Source organism: Macaca mulatta, chromosome 8, assembly GCF_049350105.2.
Source record: "Macaca mulatta isolate MMU2019108-1 chromosome 8, T2T-MMU8v2.0, whole genome shotgun sequence".
In the NCBI taxonomy this organism is placed as follows: Eukaryota; Metazoa; Chordata; class Mammalia; order Primates; family Cercopithecidae; genus Macaca; species Macaca mulatta.
In genome coordinates, this window is record NC_133413.1 from 39,782,509 (window position 1) to 39,801,848 (window position 19,340).

The 19,340-nt window shown below is 46.6% G+C and overlaps 1 protein-coding gene across 2 annotated transcripts in view; it reads right to left on the bottom strand.

Moving 5' to 3' along the window:
- Window positions 1–8,311: 8,311 nt before the first annotated feature.
- RAB11FIP1 (RAB11 family interacting protein 1) overlaps window positions 8,312–19,340 on the bottom strand; it is a 42,405-nt gene continuing 31,376 nt past the window's right edge. For both annotated transcript variants that reach the window (XM_015145164.3, XM_001089664.5), the window contains one exon: window positions 8,312–12,502. In XM_015145164.3, coding sequence (XP_015000650.2) covers window positions 12,284–12,502 — 219 coding nt within the window. In that variant the 3' untranslated portion in view covers window positions 8,312–12,283. The remainder of the gene's footprint in view (window positions 12,503–19,340) is intronic.

The window sequence follows — 19,340 nt, forward strand, 5'->3', positions numbered from 1 at the left end:
GCACGTCTCTAATCCCAGCTACTCGGGAGGCTGACGCAGGAGAATCGCTTGAACCCAGGAGGCGCACGTTGCAGTGCGCTGAGATCGCGCCACTGCACTCCAGCCTGGGTGGCAGAGCGAGACTCCGTCTCAAACAAAACAAAACATACCTTTATGAAGTGCCAGTCCCTTCTTTTCCACACCCAGTTTTTACGCGTGATATCCAAACCTAAAAACACCATCCCCTCCCTAAGAGACTGCTTTCTCAGAGTGTGAGAATCACTACTCCTTTTCAAAGACATCCCATCCATTCCCATGGGGCTTGATCACATTGGAGGGCCAAGGGACACAATAATACCCAAGGGTCCTTTCTCTTCAATTTGAATTACTTTAGTATCATAACAGAAGGGGGCTTCAGGACATTAATAATGGTGGGCTTTGGCAGTCCAAGCCCCCCACCCTTTTCTAGACCTCCCCACTAGCGTGAGATATAGGATGAGAGTTTATTTCTGGCTGTCTGACAGTTAAATATTAAGATACATTTGCACATGTGCACGCGCACACACACACCACTCAGAAACATGTATTAGTTTTAGACAGTGTGGTTGACATTCTTACTTGGACAAAGAAGGTGTCCCTAAGAGCGACATAAGTTGCCCTGGGAACAGTTCCTTGCATGATCACACAGCAGAGCATCAGACTCCCCTCATCCCCAGTTGTGTGCAGATCTTGAACCTACCTCCACTTTTTTTTAAGCGGGACTTTCCAGAGCCCATCTACCTATGACAGAAGCCTTGAAATTCTGCCTGACCCAACCTGATTGATTGTAAAGTGGAAAAGCAGTTTTATGATCCTGTAGCCAGCCATGGAAGGAGAAAGCTGGTTGTCTTTCCCAGTCACACGTGTGGTGTGTACTTACTGGGAGCCTAGGAGAGCCTGGTCCTCAGGCACACACAGGCTGGGAGGCGGCAGGGTGCAGGCCAGAAGATGGCGCTCTCTCCTAAGATGTGTACGTTTGGGGTTCTGCACTTTCTTAGAAGTCCATTTATTTGGGAAATGTATTTGCCTTGCTCCAGGAAATCTAGACAGACGTGGAAATCATCCTTGGTGCCCTCTCCACTGCTCCCAACTCGTCTAAGAGTTACCATTATTCGTGGTAGTGATTATCTTATCTTATTTATTTATTTATTTACTTTTAAGACGGAGTCTTGCCCTGTCACCCAGGCTGGAGTGCAGTGGCACGGTCTCAGCTCACTGCAGCCTCCACCTCCCGGGTTCAAGCGATTCCCCTGCCTCAGCCTCCCGAGTAGCTGGGACCACATGCGCCCACCACCATGCCTGGCTAGTTTTTGTATTTTTAGTAGAGACGGGGTTCACCATGTTGGCCGGGCTGGTCTCAAACTTCAGACCTCAGGTGATCTGCCCACCTCGGCCTCCCAAAGTGCTGGGATTACAAGCGTGAGCCACCAAGCCTGGCAGTGATTATCTTTTTAACAGATGCCCCCAGTGCCCAGGGTGGGCTTGGCCAGAGCAGAAAGCTAGTCGTAGGGAGGTCATTGAACAGCAGCCCAGCTGTGGTCCAGATGTGTAATGCTGACGTTGAGGCCAGAGTTCTTTCTAGAGGGTAGAGTAGAGGAAGGCACTGAGGAAGAAGAGGATCTGGCACCTGAATGAAGTCCTTTGTGCATCCTCCCTCCTTTGGCTGTGTACATTCTAGTTCGTTGTTTGACTTTCTCTTTGGATGGAAGTCTCTGTGGGAGCAATCTGGCTTTCTCATCCTGATGTCCCCAGGAGTACCTCCTAAAGTGAAGGCTGGCATTCAGTAAAGAGGAGTTCAACTCCTGTGAATTCCTGTCCTAGGTGGTCCTGTCCAAAGCACCAAACTGGCCGGGCACGTGGCTCATGACTGTAACCCTAATACTGGGGGAGTCTGATGTGGGAAGATAGCTTGAGGCCAGGAGTTCAAGACTGTCCTGGGCAACATAGTGAGACCCCGCCCCCTCTCAAAAAAAAAAAAAAAAAAAAAGCAGGGTATAGCGGTGTGTACTTGGAGTCCCAGATACTCGGGAGGCTAAGGCAGGAGGATCACTTGAGCCCAGGAGTTAAGAGGCTGCCATGAGCTATGATTGCACTACTGCACTCCAGCCTGGGTAACAGAGTGAGACCCTGACTCTTAAAAAAAAAAAAAAAAAAAAATGAAGGAGGAGCACCACATAGACCCAGTTCCTCTGAAGCAGGCCCATTTCCATCTAGAGCAAGTGACTGCTGAGAGCGGGTTGCTCTCCAGGCCTGCCTTCTAGCCTCAGCCTTGGGCTCCTCTCAGCTTAGCTGACGATGCTTTGCAACCCCAACCCAGTTTCACCAAGCCCTGAGTACAGCTCGCACTGTGGCACCGGGCCTGGCAGTTGCCTCAGGCCTTGGAGCTTTTCTGACTGGACTTCCTTCCCACCGCTCTTTAGTGGGCACTTCCCGATGACATAGCCTCAGGGCAGAGCATGGCCAGGGCTTCCCAAATCTCTGTGCCAAGCACCTTTCCTCACTCATATGCAGCCTCCCCTCTGCATAGTTTAGTCTGCCCCTCCCAGCTACTTCTCTCCGGGCTAAGGATTCACATGTTCAATTTCTTGAACTCCTAGGAACAAAGGCATCTGGTAACTCCAGGAAGGTGGTCATAGCACAGACCTGGTGCACTGCGTAGGCCAGGGCAACCTGACCTGGAACTCCTCTCTGCTGGGAGGCTGAGGCTCATCTGGCCTTATGGAAAGTCCTGAGAGAGTATTGAGTCATATGGCCTCCATTTTCCTTGCCCGCCCCACTCCTCCACAATTCCAAGTGAATGATAGAATGTTACATTCCTGCCCCTCAAAGTGATCCTAGCCTACGGGTTGGCAAACTTATTCTTCTCTATTTTCTAAAAATATTTTTAATTTAAAAACTTTTTTTTTTTTTTTTTTAGAAACAGGATCTCACTATGTTGCCCAGGCTGGTCTCAGACTCCGGGGCTCAGACAGTCCTCCTGCCTCGGCCTCCCGAAATGCTGGATTTACAGGCATGGGGCCACCACACCCAGCCATCAGACTTACCTGGCCATCAGACTTTTTCTATAAAAGGCCAGATAGTAAATATTTTGGGTTTTTCGAACAACAGATACTCTGTTGCAATTACTCAACTCAGCTGTTGCAATGTGAAAACAGCCATAGACAGTTACGTAAACAAACGGTCATGGCTGTATTCTAATAAAACGTCATCTATGGGTGCTGAAATTGAATTTCATATAATTTTTTGTTTTGTTTTAAAACCAAAGTTTATTCCGGCCAACTTGCTGTACTGTTTTTTTTAATAACAGCTCATAGATCAGAACTGGTCTGTTTTAAACCTTCCTATCCATATCAAACACAATGATGTTGAGGTAAGAGGGACCCTTTCTTCTTCTTCTTCTTCTTCTTCTTCTTTTTTTTTTTTTTGAGACAAGGTCTTGCTCTGTTGCCCAGTCTGGAGTGCAGTGGTGCCATCTCAGCTCACTGCAACCTCCATCTCCTGGGTTCAAGCAATTCTCATGCCTCAGCCTCCTGAGTAGCTGGGATTACAGGTGTGTGCCACCACGCCCAGCTAATTTTTGTATTTTTAGTGGAGACAGGGTTTTACCATCTTGGCCAGGCTGGTCTCGAACTCCTGACTTCAAGTGATCCACCCACCTCAGCCTCCCAAAGTGCTGGGATTACAGGCGTGAGCCACTGCACCCAGCCAAGAGACCCTTTCTCTAAATGAAAATACAATACTTATCCTATGTACTTCTGGAGGGCCCAGAGATGTGGAAGTCATGTATTCGTAAGAATCATATTAAACAATCTTTGTTTGAAATGTAGTACCATACAATCCTAATGCTGTCTAACTTTAATAACAGCAATTTCAGCATCAACTAGTGAACAGTAGCTAAACTAACAGAGATCAGCCAGAAGTGCTTTAACAGGAGCAGCACTGGCTGACATTCTGCTGAGTCTGTGGGTATTCAGGACCCAGGGAAAACAGAATCAGACCGGCAGGGGTGAGAGCTGAGAGCCAAATGGTCACGTTAGAAAGGCAGCACCCCGGCCTCCAGCGATGAGCAGAGTGACTCAGCCTCTATCTCCTGTCCCTCAGGAACACAGTGAGCTCCTCCCCAGGACCCACTTCTCGGCTTCCCCTCACCAGACTCCCACCAGATCCCTGCTGGACCATGGTGGTGGCCTTTCTGGCCCTGCCGGGGACTGGGAGCAGGGAGGGGAGGGGCAGCTGATGGGCTTGAGGTGGGCAGGCAGCCTGTGGTCTCTGGGTGCAGCCTGGTCTGGCCAAGAGGCCTCCTCAGGGCCCACCCCTGCCCTGCTATAGGCCTCTATATAATTTTTTTTTTCCCCCGAGATGGAAGTTTCATCGTGTCACCCAGACTGGAGTGCAGTGGCACAATCTTGGCTCACTGCAACCTCCGCCTCCTGGTCCTAGGTTCCACCGATTTTCCTGCCTCTGCCTCCCGAGTACCTGGGATTACAGGTGCCTGCCACCATGCCTGGCTTTTTTTTTTTTTTTGAGACGGAGTCTCGCTCTGTCGCCCAGGCTAGGGTGCAGTGGCGCCATCTCGGCTCACTGCAAGCTCCGCCTCCTGGGTTCACGCCATTCTCCTGCCTCGGCCTCCCGAGTAGCTGGAACTACAGGTGCCCACCACCACGCCCAGCTAATTTTTTTGTATTTTAAGTAGAGACGGGGTTTCACTGTGTTAGCCAGGATGGTCTCGATCTCCTGACCTGGTGATCCGCCTGTCTTGGCCTCCCAAAGTGCGAGGATTATAGACATGAGCCAAGGTGCCCGGCCTAATTTTCGTATTTTTAGTAAAGTTGGGGTTTCACCATGTTGGCCAGGCTGGTCTTGAACGCCTGACCTCAGGTGATCTGCCCACCTTGGCCTCCCAAAGTGTTGGAATTGCACATGTGAGCCACTGCGCCCAGCCCTCCGTATAATTTGTATGTGTCATGAAATACTGTTGTTTTGGTTCTTTTCTTTATTTTTTGGAGATAGGGTCTTACTCTGTCACCCAGGCTCCCTGCAGCCTTAAACTCCTGGGCTCAGGCAGTCCTCCCTACTTGGCCTCCCAAGAAGCTGGGACTAGAGATGTGCACCATGCCTAGCTTATTCATTTTTTATTCTTTATTTTGTAGAGATGGTGGTGGGGCAGCAGGGGAGTCTCACTGTGTTGCCCAGGCTGGACTCAAACTCCTGGGCTCACAGTATCATGCCTCAGCTTCCGAGGTGCTGGGATTACAGGTGTGAGCTTCTGCACCCAGCTGACTTTTTTTGAAGCATTAAAAAAAAAAAAAAGTAAAAACCATTCTTGAAGGTTATACAAAAACAGGAAGCAGGCTGTAGTTGGCTGACCCGTTCTAGGCCTGCAAGTCAGACAGGTTATAAGATCAAATCCTCTCTTAACAACTCACAGTGTGACTTAGGCAAATGACAGTGCTGCCGCCTCTCTGGGTCTGTTTGCTCAGCTGCACAATGGAGACATTATTGACCTGGATGAGAATTATTAAAAATAGTACATCTCGCTGCTTTAAGAAGCAGGCCTTCCTTTTGCCATCAGGATTTAGCCTGAAGTGAGCGGTCCATAAGGACAGAGGCAGCTTTTTCTCAACTCTGTGAGAGCCATATCATGTCCCCAAGGCGACTCTCCCAGGCTCAAAACACAGGTATCTGTGTAAAGTAACAGAAAGTCAAAAGGCCAAGTAAGGACATAACCCCTCAGGAGGCTTTTTGGCATTGGAAAACCCTGCCCTCAAAGGGCTCAAGGAAGCCAGTTTCGAGTCAGAAGTGATAGTTCATGACGTCCCAGTAGGGGAAAACTGCAGGGCCCAAAAGCTGACACCCGCAGAGCAGCCCAGGGGGCCGGCTGCCTTTGTTGAGACTGGGTCCAAGGGCTAAAGGAGGCTGTTGTGCTGACCACTGGCCCCAGTTAAAGAATGGTAACCACGCCTGGCAAGTGACTGTTTTCCTGGTTGGGGGTGGGCAGGATGTTCCCCGGCAAGTCCCCACTCTGATCCACAGGTGGCTACGATTGTAACCTGGGCCAGAAGGGACCTAGATTGTCTTTGTGACTGCTGTAGCTTTTTTTTTTTTTTTTTGCCAAGGGGAATTGTTAGCCAGGAAAAGTTCTCCTGGGAATTCTATCAGTCCTTGTTGCAGGACACACATAGCTGCCCGCTACCAAAAGGCATGGAGGTACGTTCAAAACAGTACAGACGGTGTGATCCTATCTTCCTTGTAAGGTGTGGCTGTTTATATGAGAGGAAAAAATCCCAGGACAAGTCAAAACTACAGTGGTTACCTCTTGGTAGTGGGGAAATTAGGACTTTTTTCTTTTCCAAGAACAAACATGTTATGATGTTACTTAGAAAAATCTAGAGTGAGGGCTGGGAGCCGTGGCTCATGCCTGTAGTCCCAGCACTTTGGGAGGCAGAGGCAGGTGGATTGCCTGAGGTCAGGAGTTCGAGACCAGCCTGGCCAACATGGTGAAACCCCGTCTCTACTAAAAATGGAAAAATTAGCCAGGCATGGTGGCGGGTGCCTGTAATTCCAGCCACTCAGGAGGCTGAGGCAGGAAAATCGCTTGAACCTGGGGGGCGGGGGTTGCAGTGAGCTGAGATTGCGACATTGCACACCAGATTAGGCAACAAGAGTGAGACTTCGTCTCAAAAACAGAAAAAAAAAGAAAAAGAAAAAAAGGAAAATCTAGAGTGAGTCAGCACACGGGAGTGGAGGAGGGGAACAGTGTCTATTGCTCCTCCAGAATGGAGCACAAGGGAATTCAGGTCACCTAAGAACAACTGGGGCCACCTAGCCGAGTGGCTGGCTGCCTCTAGACCTTTGGGGCTTGACTTCGCCTCAGAATTCTGGATTTGGGAAAGTTTGCCTTTTATGTTGTTCATATATCCTGTAATTATTTCCCTTATTTTCTTTTTTTTTTTTTGAGATGGAGTCTGGCTCTGTCACCCAGGCTGGCATGCAATGGCATGATCTTGGCTGACTGCAACCTCTGCCTCCTGGTTTCGAGTGATTCTCCTGCCTCAGCCTCCCAAGTAGCTGGGATTATAGGCATGCACCACCATGCCTGGCTAATTTTTGTATTTTTAATAGAGACAGGGTTTCACCATGTTGGCCAGGCTGGTCTTGAACTCCTCACCTCCGGTGCTCCATCTACCTCAGCCTCCCAAAGTGCTGGGATTACAGGAGTGAGCCACCGTGCCAGGCCTGGTTATTTATTTATTTATTTATTTTTAATTTTTTTATTATTATTATTTTTTAAACTTTCCATTACTAGCTACTGGGCTAAGGGGACTCAAGAGAAAAGATGGTTGTGTCTCCCTCCTTGGGCCGGAATTTGAAAAATACAATTGCCTGGCTCTGAGGGCTAGGTTTGGTGGCAGTAGCAGGAATCAAACAGAGAGAACTCCAAAGCAAGGGGGATAAATCGGAGAGAGAAAAGTTGGGGTCATTTGTGTAATTAAACTTTCCTTCCTTGAAGACCTTCCATTTAGAGGGCTGTTTTATTAAGAGATTTAATAAATAAAATAACATGTATTAAGTGTCTTCATGTCACTACACATGGCGATCGATGTCCACTTGGAATCACCAGGCCTCTCCACCAAAACCAGGGAGGCCTTCAGGGAAGCTCCCCTATCCCAGCCCAGGAGTCTCACAGGCACCGCCTGCCTCTGTCCTACAATGTGACTCATCTCTAACAGCAAAAGCATTGCCTCTATTCCAAGAGGTCTGGGACCTTGGAGTGTGGACCACATGCACTGCTTGCGGGGCAGGCACACCTCTCACCTCCTTGGGAAGGGCCTGGGGTTTGGCGAGATGAGCTCCAGGAGACTCCTGTGCATCCCTAATACCCTGTGTTCACACATGGACCAACTAAGTCAACTGAACAAGGACCTGGTTCCCAGATGGGGCAGTTGAGCCCAGCCTGAATTCAACTCATGCCTGCAAAGTGAAGATATTACTCTGTGGGAACCTGTGTGTGTGGTGGGGGTGGGAACTGAGGAAAGACCCTGTCCATATGCTCAGCCAAGAGTACTGGCTGCAAAGGAAAAGGGGGCAACACATTCCAACTCAGTTTCTCTGGCCAGTGCCATGGTACTTCAGGCCAAGGTGAAGGGTGCATCCGAAGGGACCAGACATGTCCATCCTCTCTGAGAAAAAGGACCTTGGGACTCCTGGGCACCAGGCAAGATGGCAGCAGCAGAAATCCCAGTGAGAGACCCTCATGGGATGAGAAACATCCCCCGACCCCCACCAAGAGAGGTTTTCCAGGAAGACAGAATAAATTTTTATTGCACCCATACCAAACTACAGACACAAATCTTTGAAAGGTAGTACCATTTCATTTAGTGTTGTAGGAAATGTTGGGTTACTTCTTAAAAATGAAACCAAAGAAATTCAAAAGTCTCAAAGAAAGAAAGCAGGAAATAATTCTATAACCCAAAAACATTGGGCGATCCTTCAGTTGGAGGAAGGGGGCGTCAGTTAAGTAGCTCACACAGTAGATATGGAGACACCACGGAGTTAAGTTTGGTGGATACTAGGAATTAAGTTCTCTACCTAAGGCAATTAATTTTTCAGTCGTGAGAGGTTATTATTAGTTCTAGAAAAAGAAAAAAGTTGACTGGGAGAAGGGACCCAGGAAGTGTCATTTAACATTAAATTGCCTCTCCAGTATATGGCTGAGCATCATGGACCTTCCTCCCTCTCTGCCCCATTGAGCTCCCACTGTTAGCAAAACTGAGAAGCACACGCCTGTGTCTTCTTCATACAGGCATGTGCACACACACCTGTATCTCCTTCATACAGGCATGTGCAGAGCCGTCACCAATCGGGGCCCACAGCTGTTCAGTATGGCAAAGGGCAGGCTTGCTCCTTCATCCACTCTGCTGCCTTGATGAGGTGAACACACTGGAATAAGATGGAGGGCAGGATACCTGTCAAAGCCTGAGGAATGAGATGATCTGAAACAATCGGGCAAATGCTGGACATTTCAAAAAGCTGACCTCTAACTGCAGTTTACGGGTATAGAATTTGATGCTTCCTTCAAGTCCTAACTGCTCTTTCTGAGGCAGCCAGGCTAGGCCAAGAATGAGCTGCTCCAGCTTCTCCAGAGCACAGCTGCCTCCCAGGGCCTGTCAGCATCTGCAGCAGTTGGAAGGAGGTCCCACCTCTTCTGAGATACAGTCCATTTGTAGGATTCTCCAGTGCTCCAATTCACTAATGTCTGCTAATGGCTCAGAACAGGCTAAAGCTTCTACCAGATAACCCCTCCCCCAAAACTGAGTCCTCAGGGACAGTTGTTGACTGAATGATCTCCAGGTTATCTACTTTGGGAGGTGCAGAAATGCTATAAATTGAATTTTTTCTCAGCAGCAGCAGAAGCCAGGCACCCTTGAGTCAACTGTCCTTCATTGTCCAGAGCTCCCAAGTGGCATTTCAGAGCACAGGAATTCACTCCTCCACCCAGATGTCCCTCTCATATGGACTGAGTCACACACCCCAGGTCCTAGCAGCAGACATCTCCAAACCAACATCCTTATGAACACTGCAGGTCTCTACTCCAGCTCTCCAATGGAAGAAGAACCACGCAGAGCACAACTGCCCCCAGTGCATTTGGGCTATCACAGTAAAAATACATTTATATCAAGTAAAAAACATAATGCGGGACAAATATATACATGCACACTTCCTTTCTTTCTTTTTCTTTTTTTTTTGTTTTTGAGACAGAATCTCACCTGTTGCCCAGGCTGGAGCACAATGGTGTGATCTCGGCTCACTGCAACCTCCGCCTCCCTCGCTCAAGCGATTCTTGTGCCTCAGCCTCCCAAGTAGCTGAGATTACAGGTGGCTGCCACCACACCCAGCTAATTTCTATATTTTTAGTAGAGATGGGGTTTTGCCATGTTGACCAGGCTGGTCTCGAACTCCTGACCTCAAGTGATTCACCTGCCTCGGTCTCCTGGGATTACAGGCATGAGCCACTGCGTCCAGCCATACGTGTACATTTTCAGAGTTCAAGTGAATATACAGTTTTCTTTATAAGTATGTAAATAAATTTCATAACACTACAAAAATACAAGTCATCTGAGAAGTTTACAGTGTTACAGTGATCCCAGTACTGTAGGAGAGAAATGAAATAGCTGTAGATAATTAAAAGCTAATTAGATAAATCAAGTTACAGTATCATCCTTCAGATTAAAGTGCTCTGATACAACCAATGCCACAGCAAACAAAATCCTGGAAAGGGACTGCACTGCCAATGATTTTGCCTTTTAACCTCAGTGTAACAAGTACATACATAAAAGTGATTCTCGATTTCATAACTGCTAGCATCTCCACCCCTGCCCACGCTATTGGCCTGTGACATTCTTCCCCTAGGAGAGATGTCAAGGTTAGATGAGATTCTATCATAGCCAGGAGAAAAAATGAGCAATACCGGAAACATACTAATTCCAGTCTTAAGTGAGTAACAACAAAATTACCTGAAAAATCTGAACTGGTGCTTTTAGCTAAGAAGGAAGCAAGTGTCCTAGTTTAAAAAAAAAAAAAAAGTCTATAAATCTAGTTTTAAAAATACAAATTCAAAAATAAGTATCATCTTCTTGCTCTGCACAATTTTATAACAAGGGGGTAAAATACTGGTGAGTCTATTCATGAGGGAAAATGGAAAAAAATGCAACCATTTGAAGGCTGAGGCATTTCTGTTTTCTACTGACTTTTCACTTTTATTAACTACATTAAGCCCTTCACTACAATTTCCCCAGTATCCCAGAAATAATTTGGGTCTCCTTTTGGGCAGGCAGAGAAAGTGTTCAAAGGACAGACATGCAGATGCAGTTCAATCCCTTTGTGGTCCAGTCCGTGGTCTCCTGTCCCCTGCACAGTGAAGGAGCTTTTTCCTTTCTATTTTTTTTTTAAGACGGAATCTTAAAAAAATTGCCCAGGCTCTTTAAGAGTCTTAAAAAACCTCTTGCCCAGGCTGGAGTGCAGTGGCATGATCTTGGCTCACTGCAGCCTCCATCTCCCAAGTTCAAGTGATTCTTCTGCCTCAGCCTCCCAAGTAGCCGGGATTACAGGCACACACCACCACACCAAGCTAATTTTTGTATTTTTAGTAGAGACGGGGTTTCGCCATGTTGGTTAGGTTGGTCTCGAACTCCTCACCTCAAGTGATCCACCCTCCTCAGCCTTGCAAGGTGCTGGGATTACAGGCATGAGCCACTGCGCCTGGCCTGAGGGGGCTTCCTCATCTTGGGGAGTTGGTGGACCCTGTCTCTGCCCCTCACAAGGAGTGTTGCTGAGGAAACCAGGGCACCGAGCAAAGGCACAGGGGGAAAAGGCCAAGCAATCCTATTGACATCATTCCACACCTGCCAGAACTGTATTAGCGAGTGCGTGGACCACCCAAGCAAAGCGCTGAACAGGCTGGTCTAGCCAGCAGGAACCTGGCTGTCATAAGAAGAGGGGCTTTTACCAAGTTCCTCAAATTGAATAAAGAGTAATTCTTTTAATTCCTGAATTCTACTTTTCCAATCTCCAGTAAAAGGGCCCTGGATCTAAGCAGAACATATTTTAAGGCTAGAGAGTAGTAGAAGTTGATGTTTAGAAAAGGTCACTTGTTCGAAATCCGAAAGGCACACTCAGAGGCTTATTCTAAACACCCCTGCGCCCATCAAAAAACAAGACCCAAGTTTGAGAAGCTGGGTAGGTTTACATGGTATCAAAATTTAACATCTGCAGCCAAAAGCCACACCTGAGCTACTCAAAAGCCAAGAAAGTATGTGTATGTAACACAGCACCAATGGCATGGTCCTTTTTTCATTTAAAGCTTTCTCAGGTAAGCTTTAAGAGCTGGAGGATACATATTGAAAAAAATCTCAGTATGAAAGAAAGAAAACCCCAGTGTTAAAATACATGAATACCTCCTGTGCCATCTGAATCTCTGGCTTAGGATCAGATCTTATGACCACGTCTCTGGTGGGCATAAAATATTTACAACCTAGTTAAAGGCACAGTGGCATTTAAAAATAAAGCCCTGGGAATGTATAGTAAAAGATTCATTGTAATCATTAACCTGGCTTCCATTGGTAGAATTCACTCTTGCCAGATAACATGTGAGGGAGACGGTGATTCGGAGTCTGCTGGCTGGTTATCAGGCAGGGCGAGTCCTTGACCCCTAGAGCAGGTGAAGGTGAAGTCACAAAAACGTCTCGGGGTTTTTTTTCCTGCTGATTTACATCTTTCCTGCTTTTTTGCCAACCTGAGTCGGGATGCGGAGGATATTGGGGGTTTCTTCCATGACTCGGACAAGCAGGTTGTCAATGTAGTCTTCCAGCTCGCGGACCTGGAACTCCTTCTTGCTTATCGTTTCCTTCTGTTTGAGGACCAGCTGGATGAGCTCATCATGGGTCAGCTGTGCGTACGCAAATGCAGGGTCTGAGGGGCTGTATTTCTTTGGAGAGGGGGAGAAAGTTGGGAAAAAGGAGTTATAAAATCAGCACAGAAATCTAAAACCTAAAAGAAGTACAAAGGAGGAAAAAGTGACTAGTGATCTGGGTTTCTTGGGAATCCATTTTCTTTCCTTTTTTTTTTTGAGACTGAGTCTCACCCTGTCACCCACCCTAGAGTGCAATGGCATGATCTCGGCTCACTGAAACCTCCGCTTCCTGGGTTTAAGTGATTCTCCCACCTCAGCCTCCTGAGTAGCTAGGACTATAGACACGTGCCACCATGCCTGGCTAAATTTTGTGGGGTTTTTTTAGCAGGCACAAGGTTTCACCATGTTGGCCAGGCTGGTCTTGAACTCCTGACCCCAGGTGATCTGCCCGCCTCAGCCTCCCAAAGTGCTGGGATTACAAGGATGAGCCACCGTGCCCAGCCAGGGAATCCATTTTCAGTTTATGGTGAAAACAGGTTGTTGACTGATGAAGTTTTCTGGAAAGGGCCAGATAGCACATATTTGAGTCTTTGCAGGTCACAGATGGCCTTTGTTAATATATTCTTCCTTGGTTTTTTTTTTTTATTTGTTTTGTTTTATTTTGTTGTATGACCTTTCAAAAATGTAAAAACCATACTTGGCTCACAGGTCGAGGACCTCTGGACTTGACTCTGGGTTTGGATTTTAAGCAATGCCATCATGGGAGGACTCAGTTCTCCAAATGAGTGCTCACTCCTCTGGGAACACTAGGAGCTCACACGACCAAACACCAGTGCAGAGCTGGAGACGACTCCCAAGCCAGAGGGGGCCCAGGAAGACATAGCTGTGACAGCAGGTGCAGGGGGCAAGGGCTCTCCTTCCAGGGCAGCAGGTTGAGGTCCAGCCCAACTGTCTGCTCCTGCCAAAGCTGTGCTCAGAAGGACTCAGTGAGCAGGTGGATGCAGAGGACACCCAGGGACTCCAGTTCACATCACTTCATACTTGAGAAATATGCAGAGTCAGAGCCAGGTGCCATCATGCCCCGTCCTCACCCGTGGCCATCTAGGCACGCCCTTGGGTACACAGCGGCCTGTCCCAGAGCTGAGTGTTCTGCTCCCGAGGAGAGCACACACCCTGTGGAGTCACTGTGCTTTATCAGCATTTGTGATCTGGGGCCCCTGCCAGCCCAAGCAGCCTGAACCAGGAGGACACGCAAGATAAAACTTAAATGAAAAGTCACACGCTGTGCAAGTCCCCAGTAAGGAAAAAAAAAGTGACTTTTCCTGAAATCTGTAGCCTGAGATTTACATGTTTAAAGAATCAAGATGATTTTGCTGGCAGAGTTCTGAGGCAGGAATAGCTTTATTGCCCTGAGGGTCTAACGGTCTCACTGTCTACCAGGAAGGCCAAGAGACTACCTTCTCCACGAAGAATCAACACTCGCTCCTCAGTGACATGATAGAAGCCCCAGTTCAGTCCAGTGACGCAAACTGCCTGGACACGAGCCAGAAGTCAAAGGAGGGATCCCAGCCCTCCCATCCTGGCCAGGAACAAAAGCACGATGATGGCGGTACTAACTTAGACACACAACACCAATGTTTCCATAGACAGAGTGAGTTCAGCCCCATACAGGCTGCACATTCAGAGGCGAGACACTGCTTTTCCAAAACCTGCTTCTCCCCTAATCTTTGTTTTTTAAAACTTTGAAGGCATGCATTCATAGCACACCTTCTCTGGACCTCAGTCACTGTAGATGTGACTTCCAAAACAATATTTCATTGAAAAGCTGCATGTCTGGAAAAAAACCCTAGAGATTGGTTGTACAACAATGTGAATGTACATAATGCCCTTTTTTTTTCCCCCATAGAGACGGGGTCTCGCTATGTTGCCTAGCCTGGTCTCAAACCCAAGCTCAAGTGATCCTCCCACCATGGCCTCCCAAAGTGCTGTGATTACAGGCATGAGCCTCCACACCCAGCCTTACATTTTATATCAAGAAAAAAGAGTCACCTTTGTAAATCATGGCAAAGAGTATGTCCTCAAGGGATTTTAGATTATACTTCTGTCATATAAGGATCTTATTTATTTATTTATTTTTATTTATTTATTTTTTTAAAGTCGCAATACATAAGATATTCTGCATGGAATTTGAAAGACAGAGGAATACAGAGGCTGACACCTGTAGGGTGTCCTATAATTAATTCCAACACCTAACATTTGGGTCTCTTTATTTTCCCTGGGATTCTTTTTCTTTCTTTTTTTGAGACAGTCTCACTGTGACGCCCAGGCTGGAGTGCAGTGACACGATCTCGGCTCACTGCAACCTCTGCCTCCCAGGTTCAAGTGATTCTCCTGCCTCAGCCTCCCAAGTAGCTGGGATTACAGGCACCTGCCACCACACCCAGCTAATTTTTGTATTTTTAGTAGAGATAGGGTTCTACCATGTTGACCAGGCTGGTCTTGAACTCCTGACCTCAAGTGATCCTCCCGCCTCAGTCACCCAAAGTGCTGGGATTACAGGCATGAACCACTGAGCCTGGCCTTCCTGGGGTTCTTGATGATATGTTTTATAATGTCAGCCTCATACAAAGTAATAGTTTTACAGCTTTGTATTATTTAGTAAGCATTTTTTCCATCATAACATTTTAGCAAAACTTGCTTTTCTAGTGGATGCTTAAAATCCCATTATATTTTAACTATTCCTCTATTGCTGGATATTTATGTTGTTTTCAATTTGTACAATTATATATAACGTTTTAATCAAAATGCATGAACATAAATCTTTGGCCATATCTCTAAGTACTTCCTTAAGATAAATGCCTAGAATTGAAAATGTGTACACACTTAAGGTACTTCATACGAACCATCAAACAGCTATTTAATTTGGATTATGTAATTCAAAGGGAAAAAGGATATAAAGGACTTTAAAATCATTAGAAGAGCCTAGTTTTGCGATATTAAAAAATTATAAAACAGGGCCAGGCATGGTGGCTCACATCTGTAATCCTAGCACTTTGGGAGGCTGAAGCAGGTGGATCATGAGGTCAGGAGTTTGAGACCAACCTGGCCAACATGGTGAAACCTCGTCTCTACTAAAAATACAAAAAATTATCCAGGCATGGTGGCAGGCACCTGTAGTCCCAGCTACTCGGGAGGCTTTAGGCAGAAGAATCGCTTGAATCCGGGAGGCGGAGGTTGCAGTGAGCCAAGATCATGCCACTGCACTTGAGTATATGGGCAACAGTGCAAGATCCTGCTTCAAAAAAAAAAAAAAAAAAAAAATCATAAAATAATCCAGCATCATAAAAAGTGAGTAATGGCCTTGAAGAAAAAGCACAGAGAAAATACCCACAAATGCAAGAAAGAATGGTGCCCATTGTCATGTATTTCTCACCAGGATTCTTACCCTGGACTTTTCCTTTTACGTAGTTGTGATAATGACATACATTCAAATGTGCATCCAACTTTTTCCATATCACAGATGATTTTTGGATCTAGTTGGCTTTATTTTAAAACGGAAATGTTAAAGCCACCTGGGTAAATAAGACATTCCCAGTTATAAATCATCTATAAAGGATGGAGGCCCTAAAACAACAACCAAGAAAAGAAAAAAAAAATCACTGTAGTAATGATCCAGCTAGCTTTTCATAACTTTAGCTATGCAATTTCTTTCCCTTAAACCTCTCTTACTTTGCAACATTCCAAAGAGTAGGTATCTTTATAAATACTGTCTTATCCCTTAACACAAAACATCTATCATGCGGCAGGCCAATAGCAGAGTCTCCAGGAAATGTCCCGTATTTACCCAGAATGTTTACTAGGCATGGTCCAGAACCAAGAGATGTGTTGCAGGCAGGCAGCAGGGCGGCAGTCAGGCTTACAAATCATGAGCAAAATAAGCAGCAGTTGCCTTTGTTTTGAGCTAAGTTATTCTCTTAGGGCCAGGAGATAAGCCATTGAATTAAATGAGCTTTGAAGAGGAAATAAAATGGTAGCCAAAGGTCTTGCTAACTTCCCAGAAACAAGGTGTTTGTTTCTCTTTGGAGCCACACTGCATTCCAGTGTGTAGTAAAAGGAAGATGGATGGGAAGCTGCTGAATGACTCTAATGTTCATTGCTGTCCTTTTATCCCATTTCCTGATAAATATCATTAACTCCAGGAAGACAAGTGCTGCCTCTTCTATCTGCAACAACCACACAGAAGCCAGGCAAGCTGGTTCACATATTGTACATTTTTAGGCTAGGGCTGAAATGTAGTAGGTACACAGTTCTGGCTGTGGCTGATAATTTTGAGACCAATGCTTACCACCTGCCCTGTCAATGTGTTCTACAAAGAAAGAGTGGGGGCCAGGCACAGTGGCTCACACCTGTAATCCTAACACTTTGGGAGGCCAAGGCGGGTGGATCACCTGAGGTCAGGAGTTTGAGACCAGCCTGACCGACGTGGTAGAACCCCGTCTCTACCAAAAATACAAAAAAATTAGCTGGGTGTGGTGGTGCATGCCTGTAATCCCAGCTACTTGGGAGGCTGAGGTTTAAGAATTGCTTGAACCTGGGGGGTGGAGGTTGCAGTGAGCTGAGATCGCACCATTGCACTCCAGCCTGGTCAACCAGAGCGAAAATCCATCAAAAAAAAAAAAAAAGGAAGGAAGGAAGGGAGGGAGGGAGGGAAGGAAGAAAAGGAAGGAAGGAAGGAAAAAAAAAAAATGGGGCAAGAAAGAAGATGCTAACTTGTTTTCAGCAATCATCAGTTAGGATTACTTGGCTTCTTTTACCAAAAACTGGGACCTCCAGCTTCCTGTGAACCTTTATCCCAGCTCTTACTGGTAGATGTGCAATGAAGCCAGAGGGAATAACAAGTACCCAGCACTTGAAAAACACTTTCAGCCAAGCATGGTGGCGCATCTGTAGTCTTGGCTACTTGGGAGGCTGAGGTAGGAGGATCACTTGAGCCCAGGAGTTCGGGGATGCGATAAGCTATGATTGCACGTGTGAATAGCCATTACCCGCCAGCCTAGGCAACAGAGCAAGACCCCATCTCCATTAAAAAATAAAACAAAGCTAGGCATGATGGCTCATCCCTATAATCCCAGCACTTTTGGAGGCCAAGGCTGGTGGATCACCTGAGGTCAGGAGTTCGAGACCAGCCTGGCTAACATGGCAAAACCCCATCTCTACTAAAAATACAAAAATTAGCTAGGCATGGTGGCAGGCGCTTATAATCCCAGCTACTCTGGAGGCTGAGATAGGAGAATTGCTTGAACCCGGGAGGTGGAGGTTGCGGTGAGCCAAGATGGCGCCATTGCATTCCATCTTAGGTGACAAGAGCAAAACTCCATCTCAAAGAAAACTATTCAATATCCAGAGTCCCTGGGACTGTAAAATCTATGATGGAATGAAATTTTAGCTGCTCTGAACTAAAATAAAAATAAAGTGTATTTCTATAGACTGCAGTTCCTAGTGTCAGTTGGGAAGTCCCTCTCTACATATTTGAAATACAACATATCCTGCCCACTAAAGGTCACCAATCCCTCAGTAAATCATTCTCTTCTAGTCCAGATAATGAGTTGAAGACCAGGGATTCGCAGCAAGGCAGTATTCTAAATCCTTGATTCTAGAACCAGAAAGGGCAGGATGAAGACACTCCCAGGCAGAGTTCATCTGGGAGGCTGGTTTTCTTTTGTGGGGAGTTGTTTTTTAATATGAGCCCATACTTTTCAAAGAGAAGAGACCCTCCAAATGAGCAAGATACTTCCTGGAAATTTAGCTTAAGGAAATCATCTAAAAGAGGAGAAAAAGTTCCATATAGAAAATTATTGACTATAGTGTTAATTCATACTGAAAAACAGAAAACAGGCTGGGCATTGTGCCTCACACCTGTATCCCAGCACTTTGGGAGCCCGAAGCAGGTGGATCACTTGAGCCCAGGAGTTCAAGACCAGCCTGAGCAACATGGTGAAACCCCATCTCTACAAAAAATACATAAATTAGGCCGGGCGCGGTGGCTCACACTTGTAATCCCAGCACTTTGGGAGGCCGAGGCAGGCGGATCATGAGGTCAGGAAATCGAGACCATCCTGGCTAACATGGTGAAACCCCATCTCTACTAAAAAAAATACAAAAAATTAGCTGGGCGTGGTAGCAGGCGCCTGTAGTCCCAGCTACTTGGGAGGCTGAAGCAGGAGAATGGCGTGAACCCGGGAGGCGGAGCTTGCAGTGAGCAGAGACCACGGGCCACTGCACTCCAGCCTGAGCGACAAAGCGAGACTCCGTCTCAAAAAAAAAAAAAACAAAAAACAAAACATAAATTAGCCAGGCGTGGTGACACTCGCCTGTAGTCCCAGCTACTTGGAAGGCTGAGGTAGGAGGTTTGATTGGGCCCAGGTGGTCGAGGCTATGATGAGCCGTGATCATGCCACTCCATTCCAGCTTGGGCAACAGAGTGAGATCCTGTATCAAAAAAAAATTTCCTGATTTTGATGAATCTCCTTACTGTTAGAAATATTTAGGGGTAAAAGGAGCATGAGGTAGGCTGGGCGCAGGGGCTCATCCCTGTAATCGCAGCACTTTGGAGGGCCAACACAGGCGGATCACCTGAGGCCAGGAGTTCGAGATCAGTGTGGCCAACATAGCAAAACCCTGTCTCTACTAAAAATACAAAAATTAGCTGGGCATAGTGGCACATACCTATAGTCCCAGCTACTCAGGAGGTTGAGGCAGGAGAATTCCTCAAACCCAGGATGGGGAGGTTGCAGTGAGCCAAGATTATACCACTGCACTCCAGCTTGGGTGACAGAATGAGATTCCATCTCAAAAAAAAAAAAAAAAAGTTCCCTGATTTTGATAAATGTCCTTATTGTTAGGAATTACACAG